The 12,377-nt window shown below is 47.3% G+C and overlaps 1 protein-coding gene across 1 annotated transcript in view; it reads right to left on the bottom strand.

Moving 5' to 3' along the window:
• Positions 1–1,795: 1,795 nt before the first annotated feature.
• LOC103916043 (excitatory amino acid transporter 5-like) overlaps positions 1,796–12,377 on the bottom strand; it is a 21,031-nt gene continuing 10,449 nt past the window's right edge. The window contains exons 5-11 of the mRNA XM_009322989.1: positions 11,494–11,716; positions 7,202–7,301; positions 6,762–6,995; positions 4,992–5,186; positions 4,145–4,279; positions 2,035–2,134; positions 1,796–1,933 (exon numbers count right to left, since the gene is read on the bottom strand). Of these exons, the coding sequence (XP_009321264.1) occupies positions 1,796–1,933; positions 2,035–2,134; positions 4,145–4,279; positions 4,992–5,186; positions 6,762–6,995; positions 7,202–7,301; positions 11,494–11,716 (1,125 nt within the window). The remainder of the gene's footprint in view (positions 1,934–2,034; positions 2,135–4,144; positions 4,280–4,991; positions 5,187–6,761; positions 6,996–7,201; positions 7,302–11,493; positions 11,717–12,377) is intronic.

The following is a 12,377-nucleotide window of genomic DNA, read 5'->3' on the forward strand; positions in this document are numbered from 1 at the left end:
GCTGGTTGGCTGACTCTCCTTGGGCAGCCAGCGAGGGACGTGGACACTTCAGGCATCAGTAACTGCCCTGTAAAGCAGGCGTCTAAACAGGTCTGAGAAATTATACTTTTAATCTTGCCTGTTTTACATGACTGCCTTGGAACGACACGCTTCAAAAGTGTCCGTTTCTCCATCTGTAGTTTGGGGGATGTAGGTAGCTGGTGCAGACAGATGTCTGCGTAGGAGCAAGCGGTGCTCAGGTCCCTGCCCAAGAGCTGGGAGCTGCGTGGAGTCTCCCCGGCGTTCACCAGTGTCTCTCCGTGGGGGTTTGCAGGTATAGAGGAACAACCTGCAGTCGTTAAGTTTGCAAAACACTTGACAGACAGTGGTGCTAAACTGATGTGTGTGATACATCCAGCTGACAATAAATGATCAGGAGAGGGAGGGATGACCTGGGATGCTGCAGAGATCTCTGGGTTTGAAATGTGATCATTTTTTTTTTTGCAAACAACATAACTGCTCCCGTTGAAGAATAGTTGGACAGTAATGTTTAAGGAGGTATAAAAAACTAACCAACCTAGGAGGAAAGGGTAAGAAAGGCCAAAGTTAACAGCAGTACCTCAAGCTTACCTTGACCATGATTATGATTCTTTGAAGGCTTTTAGAAGTTGATAGGGAGAAGATGACTAGTTTTTGTGCAAAAGCTGGTTTATAATATTTAATAACTTCTGCTTTTCATTTGGCAAAAGTGGAATTAATGTTTCTTCTAAATTAGAAAATATTTTAAAACCCCTGACTCCATCATGAAGGATTATGCACGCGAAATTTTTTCTTAATGTGCAATTGGAGAATAGTTCAGTGATGTTAGTGGGAAATTAAGCTGCTTCCACGAGTCTTAACACTGTGGCAGTAAAGACAAAGCAAGAGGGAGAAAGGGGATGAGATGGCATTTTGAGAGAGAGATGAATTCAGTGACATGAATTGTTGGTATAAAAGGCTTTTGTGGAGAAGGCTGCCCTGGGAATCCTGGATTTTAAGGCTGTAATTGGAATTTGAACTTCGGGATGGATCCTTAGTTAGAAAAATCAATGCGGTTGCAATTTGGCCTAGTCAATCAGTTTCACTGTAATAAAACAGCCAGTAAAAACACGTGTACAGCTGGTCCTTCCATCCCTGCGGTTAAAATGAATCTCACTGTCCATGCTGAGTGAAACACGTCAACCAGCTGTCCTGTCCTTGTGTAACGGCTGGAAAATCCAGTTATATCCAACTTGGACTTTGAGCTCTAGATAAAAATTCAGTTAATCTTAGTTTTTAGATGAGAACCTAGTAATAAAAAAAAAAAGCAATGATTTAAAAAAAAATAATCTTTATAATAAAACCTCACAGAGTGCAGCCTGGCCAGCAGATAAGGGCTGCTGACCTAAGGTGTCAGATTTTTGTCCCATCTCTACTGCTCTCATCTAGTCCAGTTCCAGTTTTGTAATACCTGCTCACCTCCCTAATCTTCGAAAAGAACTGGGCTTGAAAAAATGTGAGGCATAAAACCTTCAAATCCCAGCTGCTTCAGACAGTCAGGGCAGCAAGCTCCCAGCTGTATCCTCAGTGGCAAGGAGTTGGCTCCCTTCCCCCTGAACAGCAGAGCCATGCTGTTTGGGTGCTTGCTGGAGAGTCCCACAGTCTTCAAAGGATAGAGAGGATTTTTCCACTTTTTGTGCCAAGTAAGGCCTTTATCTTGCAGAGCATCCATATACGACATTCACAACGTCAGTGTTTAGCACCAAGATCCCATTCCCGGGAGCAGAAATGCTGTGATCTACACCTGACAGATGTTATAATGAACTCCTGTCTGGTTGAACAAAGTTTCTTCAATCATTTCAATCACAGTATCTTTGGGATGCAGACGTGAGGTCTCTACAGAAGGAAACTTGTCTGTGTTGCTTACTGGATCTTGCTGCAAAAAGAAAAAATACAATTTTAATTTCTTAAGCGAGCACATGTGTTGTGTCTGTGCAGTCATTATATCTCCTGCGTTCCCAGACAAGCTATACATACCGTGGGGGGCTTTGGGGCAAAGTCTTTCTTGCAGACATGTGCTATGATGCCAGCAGCCAGAGCATCACCAAGGACATTGGTCATAGTTCGAAATCGATCCCTAGATGAGAGAGAGCTGTGAGGATGCAATTGGTGGGCCCCAGCCAACATGCCCGGGGTCTTTATGGCTTTGAAACATGTCAGCCTCCATCCCTCCAATCCTACCACTGGTTTTGCTGGTAGCAAGTTGAGACAAGTGCAGTATTGTTCTTGCAAATACAGAGAGAAAATGGTACGTGCCGTGTCTGTGTGAGCTCAGTACCATGAAGGTGATGGGGTTGCTTTTGTCTCATCGTGCTTGTCTTTTTAGCGCATAGACCTGCCTGTGCTACTTCCCCAACTGATGCATCATCAGTATTTTTGCTCAATGTGGGGGTGAGTTGTAAAACTCCTTGAGATGCCTCTCAGGGAGAAAATCTTGTTTATCCAGCACCTCTCTTGTTTATCCAAGCACCTCTCACATCAGTGGAAACTGCCAGCACGTTGCAGCAGATGATGGTGCTGGGTACCCTGTGATGCTCAAATATTGAACTCATGTTCTGTTCTGATTTTACAAGTTTCACCTGAAAAATTAAACTTCCTTTTACGTGAAAGAAAGAGAAAAGCAGCCAGGATACTTGATGCTGTTTCCTCTGTGTCCAGGGTGGCTGTGAAGGACAGATCAGCAACCCATGTGTCAATTATGTAGAAGTCAGTGCCTACTCTCTATGTTTTTTCACCTAGCTAATTTGCTTCATTTTTATCTTCGTACCTTAATATGGCACATTTCACAAACTGCACATTTGACTTCTGCTTGTCTGTGACAAATGTAATCAAGCATCAGTTTTTGTCTCAAGATCAATCTGCTCTTCATCCATCAAGATGAAGACGGTCTCATTGGAAGATAGACTTCCTTGGTGTTGGATGCAGTCCTTTGAAAATGTCATCCGTACTTTTAGAAACTCCAGTGATGTTTTAGTTCTGGTGACATACAGGTTTGAGAGAGAAGTTGCTTATTAAATGCAAGAGGGGGTTCTGCTACATCTGTTCAAGAACTGACTTTCATTTTCTGCTATGATTTGGTGTGCAACCAACTTGTACTTTACCTTGTTACTGTTTTGATGTGACATCTATTTCTCTCTCCTTTCTGCTTTTTAATTGTGAAAATGCCCATATTTCAGAAATAGAAACAGCAAACTGGATGAGCACATATTGTAAATAATTACCAGTGGTTTATCATTGGTTTCTCTGACTGATTTCTCCCCCCCCGGAGATCATGCTTTTTTCCTAAACAATTGCATGTTTCCACCCCTTTTGTTGCTCTCTTGTTGTTAGCATCTTTCTGGCTAATTTTAATTTCTCCTTGTATGAAGCCAGATACCTTTCACCCTGCCTTACCAACCTTGTTCCTCTTCCAGGGATATTCCACCAAAACAAATATGTACCATCCACCACTTTGCTTTGACTCTTGTGCTGTCCATTCTCCTTTGTTCACAGAGCGGACAGCGTGGAGAAGACTAGGACTTGAGGTATTTCTAGGGAATACGTTAACTAGCAGCCTTACACAGTAATGCTTCATGAAGACATGAAGCATTCCTTTTCCACCTCTCACTATGGAGGAAAGTAGCATCCTTTTGATCTCTTAAAAGTATAAATGTATATATGTTCCAGGAAGATAGATTTTGTTACTTATTTGAGACCTCCAACAAAGATGTGTTGTACAGTCAGATAGGACTTTAGATAAAAGATCGGGACAAGCTGGTATTTCAAACTGGGGACCTTACTTCAGAGAGTGGCTGAATACCATCAACACTTCTCCCACGTACAGTCCTTAATGAGGCACTAGACAGGGATGGGCACCTCGGAACAGAAATGCCTCAAGTCAAACACTCCTTTAGGAGACTCTTTGCCTGTAGTTACCATGGGCTATTTCAAGAAAATAATCAGAAAATGAGGAATCTCACGCTTGGCTCCTGGCCTTGTTCTGTGATCCCTTAATCTCTTATTTGTCTCCATGGGAGCTGCTTCAAATACGTCACCGTGAATTGGCACTTAGCACCCGCCTGTAACATTGCATCTGGAAAATACTTACAGAGCCCAGTCAACTGCGACGATGAGTGTGATGTCGTTGGTTGGCAGCCCAACAGAAGTTAGCACGATGACCATTGTAACGAGTCCGGACTGGGGGATCCCGGCCGCCCCTATGCTTGCTGCTGTTGCTGTTATGCTGCAGAGAGAAGGCGGCTGTGCAATTATTGTGTTGGGGTTGGTTTTTTGTTTGTTGGGTTTTTTTTAAAGAAAACAAGCATGTTTGTATGGCAAGGTAAGTCATTCCTGTATGGAAGGACTGGACAGGATCTGGCTTCCTCCACCTTCCTGCTCCCTGATGCTATCCCGGACCCCTGCCCGTGGACATCATGGTTGAGGGCTTGCAGCAGGTACTCTTGGCTTTGTGCTTACACAACACCCCTTTGCATTCCAGTGTGTGTAGCCCCTGCATAAAATTGCTAAATATTTGCAACTGTGCTTACTTATTTTTATCTAGATAGGTGCTTTATTTCCCTGCTTATAAAATGAGGATATTCCATTCCTGAAGGGGAGTAAATTATACCTGCATAAACCCGTTTATGCTAAGATAATTCATCCGCACTGCAGGTGTTGACCTACTCTAACCATGCCATTAGTTCACAGTCTGGCTTTTACCTACAGACAAAGTGATTCTGCAGCAAATTCTGTGGGTGCAGAGCCCAAGCTTTCCCTGGCACATAGTGCAGGGGAGTGGTATACGAAAAACCTTGCCCTACTCCTTGGCTTTCCAGCAAAGTTCACTCTGCACAGTAGCAAAATCTCTGCCAAACGGGAAAAATGTGGGAGACTGTTATAATGTCTATAAATATGAATATAGAGAAATAATTCAGCTGCTGCAAAGAAACATTTACCTTATTGTTATAATTTGTCCCAAATCCAAGTCATATTCATTGACCTGGGCAATAAAGATAGCAGCTACCGCTTCATACAGTGCCGTGCCATCCATGTTGATGGTGGCACCGACAGGGAGGACAAACCGTGCTATGCGTCTGTCTATTCCGTTGTTTTCCAGGAGACACTTCAGGGTGATGGGCAAGGTTGCTGAGCTGCAGAACAAGAAATGATCAGTAATTCTCTCTGTCGTGTGCGTTGAGCTTTGTAAATAGGAATCAACGTAACAGTATAGAAATACAAGTCCTCCAGAGGGTAAATGCAGCGGCGATATTATACAAATTGCTATAGCAATGAAAGTTTCTTCAACTTGCAGCACCTGGGGAATATACATAATTAGCCAAGTAGTCGGTTAGCCGCTGGCTGCAAGATAAACCACTGTCTATGAACAGCTCTGTGTGATGGTTACAGCTTTGTTGTACATCCCTGATCCCTACGTTAATCCTGCAGCACCTCGAACATTGGTACGGGGCAGCATCTGCCAGCACTGGCCGTGCCAGGGTCCAGCCAGACCCCGTTGTTCCTCGTTTGCCTTCTCCAGGCCGCATGCACAAGGGGCAGCTGCCTCGGCTCTTGCACGCCCCGACCTTTCTCTCGTTTCTGTCTAGCACGAAGATGTGAGCTGTCGCGCAGGAGGTGGGATAAGGACGTGGAGGAAGAAGACCAGGTGGAAGAAAGGAAACGAGCACAGAAAAGAAGTCGATGGGATTGCGATAGACTCTCGGAGGCAGGGACTGCTTTTCTGAAAGGGGTTGGCTGCAGCACATCGCACGATGGCCCCCAGCCCCTGGCACAGACCGCAGGGCTGGGACAAGGAGCAGAGTGCTCCCACCGTCCTCTGCCTAACAGCTCTCCAGCTTGCTTAGCTGGCTGTAGAGCAGAGAGGAAGGAGAAAGCCTGATGGAGACAGAGTTGGAGACCCAAGTTCAGGAGGAGATCGGGTAGTTAAGAGTAGCAGAAGAGACCTGTAGCGGTGGGTGCTGGGGAAGGGAGGCACAATCCTAGATGGTTTTATTGGGATTATGTGAAGAAGCAACATTAGGGAGGCCAGAAGAACCCTTTGCCTAGTCAAGTGTTTTCTAAGAAAATGTTTTAATTTGCATGTCTTCCAGAAAGGATGGTAGTTTCTAATATAAAGTTTCTTCATTGTTATAAAGAATGTTTTTCAATTAAAATAAAATAGATAAAAATAATATAAAATCATAAAATCTTATCAAAGTAGAGAACACTTTTCTTTGGAGGACCTTGGGATACACAGGAGTTGATTTAAGATTTTCAGTAATGTGTTCAGAAGAGCTTTTGGCGTTTTCAATTAAAACCCAGGATCATAACCCCACGCTGTTTTATAAAGCACCTACAACAGCCCTATTTTGAATTCTTCGAAAGAAAACTGACTGCAGCAATTGAAAGAAGCGCACACATGCACAAAACATTGCTGCTTTGCTTGGGGAAAATCCCGGGAGAGGGCGAGCGGAAAAGCGACGTGAGCCAGCCAGGTCTGAAGATGGACTGAGGCTCTTCCCGCTGAGGACCAGGGCAGTGCAAGCATCCCACTTCCTACTAAAACTGGAAGCGATCTCATTTCAAGTAGTGCTGGAGCATAATTTTTCTTTCTCTGAATTATACCTGTTCTCCCACAGCTTGCCTGGCCGTACGCACAGCCACGTCTCCCTTGACTAAACCAGATGCCTTCTCAGCTGTATCAGCATATTTCAGCCACATTTTCATACCTGGAAGATGTAGCCAAGGCAATCAGCAAGGCTTGCAGTATCCCCTGAATGAAAGCAAAGGGGTTTTTCTTGGTGATGAGCACAAAAAGCAGAGGTAAGAGAACGAGTCCGTGGATGACTAGCCCTGACACTACTGTAACAGCATATAGTCCCAGCTTCTGTCCTATAACCAGTGGGTCTTCCATCTCCAGGATCTTTCCAGCGATGAGAAATACAATGCCAAAGGGGAAGTACCTGCAAAGAATAAGCATAAAAAATTATTTATGAGGATGCAGCAATCATTGAAGTACCACACGACAGTCATTACGGTCTTTGGTACCATGTAGTACAGTCATACAAATATAAATCCAGTGCTCACAATAGATGCTTGTAGGCTGTGACCGGCATTATCATTAGATAGCAGGTAGGAAAGTAACTGAATCAATCAAAAACAGATTTACCAAACTGCCATTGAGACAATTTTCATAACTGCTTCGTTCAGGCACTGGCACACGTTAACCAGCGGAGTTCCTCGCTCGCCCATTTTTCCCAGGAGAAGTCCTGCAACCAAGCACATTGGTTTATATTACTCGATAGTACCACAGGAGCAGCATGTGTCATGCTGAGCGTCTTGAGGCTCTGGTGGTCACAGAATGGGTTTCACTGGGCAAACTCACAGCAGGTCAGACTTAATACAGACTTCCACGTGCTCTTATGGGTCATGGTAATTCTCTGCTCCAAGCAAATACAAGCATCTGGCCTTTTCTCAAAAAAACCCTACCAAACCCAAATCCAGGATTTGGACTATTCTTTGCACAGATAACTGATAAACTCTTCACTGCTGCTCAATACTGGAAGAGTCACTTCTCAAGGTGGATAAGCCATCTTTTTGCTATTTTGTAATACAAGAATAATGTAGCTCTGGAAACAAAAATTGATTTTTTTCTAAAGGACAAAGCTCGGTGGGGTTATATATAGCTGAGGATGTGATGATGTGTTGCATCCCTCCCCTTGCTCTGGAGTGAAAAGAGCCACGTGCCACGTCTGCCACTTGGATGAGCTTCTTCAGAAGTGCTCGGATTTGCCTGATCCCTGTGGGTGGTGGCGGTTCTCGGTTCCCTCGTGGGACGGGCTGTGCTGGCTGCCGATCAGCTATTTCACGCAGACGTCTTTGTCAGTGGCTCACAGACTGTACTGTGGTGGTGACAACACATGCGGCTGTACCATAATACGTCGGGAAGGATCCAACTGAGTTGCTTAGATACAGGCATTAAGCCTCCTGTATTCTGGTTTTTCTTTTTCTGTTGAATTTCAGTCTAATTTTCTGTTGAAGGAATACTAGAGCAGAAATACATGAACGGTTAGAGGGGTTGTGGTGTTTTCTGGTCTGCCAGCACAAAATTGGCCAGTGCTAAATCCCATTGCTTTCACTGGTGAGGAGGTTTCCCAGGTACCCATTGAGCAAAAGAAAAATGAGTCTGAGTATTTGCCCATCTAGTTCCCAGCCTGGTGCACGTACTTTCTGTGTGGTCCCATTAGCTAAAATTGCTTCTGAAGCACTGTACAAGTGTCTGCTTTAGCTTGGAAAAGAATATAGTCAGGATCTTATCTTGTCCCTCTCATCCCTCTTCAGTCTTCAAGGCTGAGGACTCCTAGAGACCCTTGGCAGGTAGTTGGATCTCTTGGCTTGCTCAGAAGAGAGATGAGATAGGGCCACCTTTGCCAGGACTTTCAGAAATGAGACGAGGCTTGGCATACTTAAATCTCAGCTCTGTGGATATTCATCCAGTATTTCAAACCATAACAGCTGGTTTGAAAGAAATCAATTTCTCTTCAGGTCCTACAGACAGCTGATTTGGGAAAGATCGCCCTAGCAAATGGACAGCTTACTTCAAGTAACTTTAAATCTCTTCCCTTTTCTGGATTTCAAAAGCAGCAGAGAGCACTGGAGATGCTCTGTGTCGGTGCAGAGATCGCTGGAGCTGTGGTGTGGGGATACCATCTGCAGCAAAGCCACTCTGGGTAGCCAGCAGGTGCTGCATGGTCGTCTTGGTCTCAGTCCCCCAAACTGTCTAATTTTGGTATTGGATACAAATACCCTTTGTCAAGATCTCAACCAGCTTCCACCTGGCCTCCCCCACCTTGCTGCAAGGAGGAGCTCATCACCGTTTCCCACAGCACAGGGCTGTGTTGCCTGGTCTTCCCTCTCCCTCTCCTGTTTTCTGCCAGGCAAACCCCATTAACTCAACCTCTCCTCGCAGGTAAACCTTCCTGCGGATGTACGGATGCCCTTTTCCAAGCTGCACGTCCCTGGTGCAGGTGTTGCTCTGCTGGCCTGTGGCTTTGTGGAGTTCTAATCCATCCCGTGCAAAACCCAGGGAGTGCAGCTGGGTGGCTGGGGCTCCCTCAGGTGATCGCCCGCTGCATCTCAACTCAGTGCTGATCCTCACTCCCACGCTGGCAGGGTCGTGGGGTGGTAATCTCAGAAGAGAAAAGCAGCTTCTCCTCACTTGTTTGGCTGGGCTGGAGGAGGGCACATGTCCTGCAAGCAGGAGCTTGGTGCATTCCCTGAGCGTCCGTGGTCTGCAGATGGTGTTGGTCACTGGGACAGGATCTTTTGTCTGTAACGATCTTTAAGTGGGTCTGTGTCTGCCCGGTCTCACTGTGGCCATCTCCTCCAGGCACTCACTGTATCGTAGCCTTTAAAACTGGCCGCTGTCCCCTGGCTTTGACGGCAGTCTGGTGTGCTCCAGTGGCTGCACTGGCTACACTGCCTCCACCCCTCAAATCCTCTAGTTGGCTTTTTGGTTCCTAATACACTACGTTCAAGCTCCTTGCCCTCACCTCTTAATCTACATGAAACATGCTCATCTCATCATAGAATCATAGAATCATTAAGGTTGGAAGAGACCTCTAAGATCATCCAGTTCAACCGTCAACCCAACACCCCCATGCCCACTAAACCATGTCCCTAAGCACCTCATCTACTCGTCTTTTAAATACTTCCAGGGATGGTGACTCAACCCCTTCCCTGGGCAGCCTGTTCCAATGTTTAACCACTCTTTCAGTAAAGACATTTTTCCTCACATCCAATCTAAACCTCCCCTGGCGCAACTTGAGGCCGTTTCCTCTCGTCCTTTCGCTTGTCACTTGGGAGAAGAGACCAACCCCCCCCTCGCTACAGCCTCCTTTCAGGTAGTTGTAGAGAGCGATGAGGTCTCCCCTCAGCCTCCTCTTCTCCAGGCTAAACAACCCCAGTTCCCTCAGCCGCTCCTCATCAGACTTGTTCTCCAGACCCCTCACCAGCCTCGTTGCCCTTCTCTGGACACGCTCCAGCCCCTCGACGTCCTTCTTGTAGTGAGGGGCCCAAAACTGAACACAGTATTTGAGGTGCGGCCTCACCAGGGCCGAGTACAGGGGCACCATCACTTCCCTGCTCCTGCTGGCCACACTAGTTCTGATACAGGCCAGGATGCCATTGGCCTTCTTGGCCGCCTGGGCACACTGCCGGCTCATGTTCAGCTGGCTGTCGACCAGCACCCCCAGGTCCTTTTCCGCCAGGCAGCTTTCCAGCCACTCTTCCCCCAGCCTGTAGCGCTGCATGGGGTTGTTGTGGCCGAAGTGCAGGACCCGGCACTTGGCCTTGTTGAATCTCATACAGTTGGCCTGGGCCCATCGATCCAGCCTGTCCAGGTCCCTCTGCAGAGCCTTCCTACCCTCGAGCAGATCAACACGCCCGCCCAACTTGGTGTCGTCTGCAAACTGACTGAGGGTGCACTCGATCCCCTCCTCCAGATCATTGATAAAGATATTGAACAAGACCAGCCCCAAAACTGAGCCCTGGGGAACACCGCTCGTGACCGGCCGCCAACTGGATTGAACTCCATTCACCACAACTCTCTGGGCCCGGCTGCCCAGCCAGTTTTTTACCCAGCGAAGAAGAGTCATCGCCTCCTATTCTCTTCCCTCCTGAGTCCTCCCTTCCTCCCTTTCTCACTCAGCATTGCACCCAGTGTCCTTCTATCTTATGCTTTGACTCAGCTCCAAGTTCCTCTTTCCTGTGACTTTCTCCTCTTTAAACCTTCTTCCTCCCTGTCCCTTGCACATGCTCTCCATCCAACCTCTGGTCCTTCTTCCTTCCTGAAATTGCTGCCGAGCACCTTGTCCAGGTGGGATTGCAAGCTGTTCAATGCAGAAAGCTTTTTTACCTTCTTCAGAAAGTCCTCTTATAATATATTTCCATACATTTGTGACGGGCACTATGTCTGACCCAGCTTTCACCTGCTGCCTGCTCAGGGAGTTTGAACACTGCCAGCGTGAAGGGTTTGGACTGTTTGTAACAAGCTGTGTCCCAGGTAGCCTCTGCAAAAGTTACAACTCACTTCAGTAGATTTCATAAAAAGGACCCTCCAGCTTAGGTGACGATTTGAAAACCCTCAAGACCTGTGCTTGGGCTGGGAAGGCTCATACAGAAAATCTGGGGAGTAAACAGCCTTCTCCGTGCCTGCACCTTTTGTGAGCTCCATTATGGATGGTACTGATGAAGGTGTTGATACAAGCTCCGTGCTGTGCCCGGTTGCCCAGGGACTTGAGCAGTTAGAGCTAAAATAACCTCATCTCTCTGAGCATCCCTACCTCAGTTTACAGCACAGCGGCCACAGCAGTTACCACCCTGGGTTGCAACCACCGCTGAACAGCCTTGCAAGCTGGGTCGGGGCACAGTGCGGAGCCCCGTTCTCTATTGAGCAGGTACCTATCGTTGCTGAGAAGATGACAATTCCCAAGACATTCATCTCATTGCTGGTCCCGGGCAGGGTCCTGTAGGTTATCTCAGGTGACGGCGTCAGCTCGAGGAGCACAGGCAGATGAATTTCAGGGTTTTCATCATCGGGTGCAAAGTAAATAAAACTGAGAGATTTCCCTGGGATCTTTGGAAAGCCAGGAGACTTCACCACCGGGACAAGAACAGTTCGATACTAGAACAAAAGCAAAGCAGTGAGGTTAGTGTCCTGTTGGCAATGGGCTCCATCCTGCTCTGAACACAGAGGCAAAGCCATCACTGGGCCAGGTGGTCTTGGAGGTTCAAAGTTTGTTTTTCAGGCAGTAAAAGGCTGGTGAAAAGAAGAGAAGCAAGAAACAGGCAAGGGGAACTGTGGTGGTTCCCTGCAGACCTCAGCGCAGCCATCCTCGAGCAAGGCTGTACTTCTCCGGGCAGACACATGGCATTTGTGAGTCAGGTCCCTGCAGGATCCTGCTGCAGTACTGGGTAAGTGTTGTGCTGCCCACAGAGAGGCCCCTTCACCCCCCATCCCTCTCTTTCTGGGGTTTTACAGATGCTTTCCCAATGCCGTGAGTATACTCGTTTTCCCTTTTCCCCTCCACCCTACCTGGCCCCTCCTTGGCCTCTCCCCTTCATTCACCCCAACCTTTCTTTCAAGCTTTCCTTCCCCATGCCTGCTGCCTGCCCACCCCTCCGCCTCTGCTCCCCGATCCCCTGGGGCTGAGAATCCACTGCACAAGAGTGGGGTCTGAGGGAAGAGACATTGTGCTGCTTTTGTACAGGAGCCCTCCCAGGCGGAGGGCAGGCAGGAGGATCCCTGTGAGCCCATGCCCCCGCCAGCCTGCCTCTGGGTGACC

The sequence above is a fragment of the Pygoscelis adeliae genome, unplaced genomic scaffold, assembly GCF_000699105.1.
Source record: "Pygoscelis adeliae isolate BGI_AS28 unplaced genomic scaffold, ASM69910v1 Scaffold284, whole genome shotgun sequence".
NCBI lineage: Eukaryota > Metazoa > Chordata > Aves > Sphenisciformes > Spheniscidae > Pygoscelis > Pygoscelis adeliae.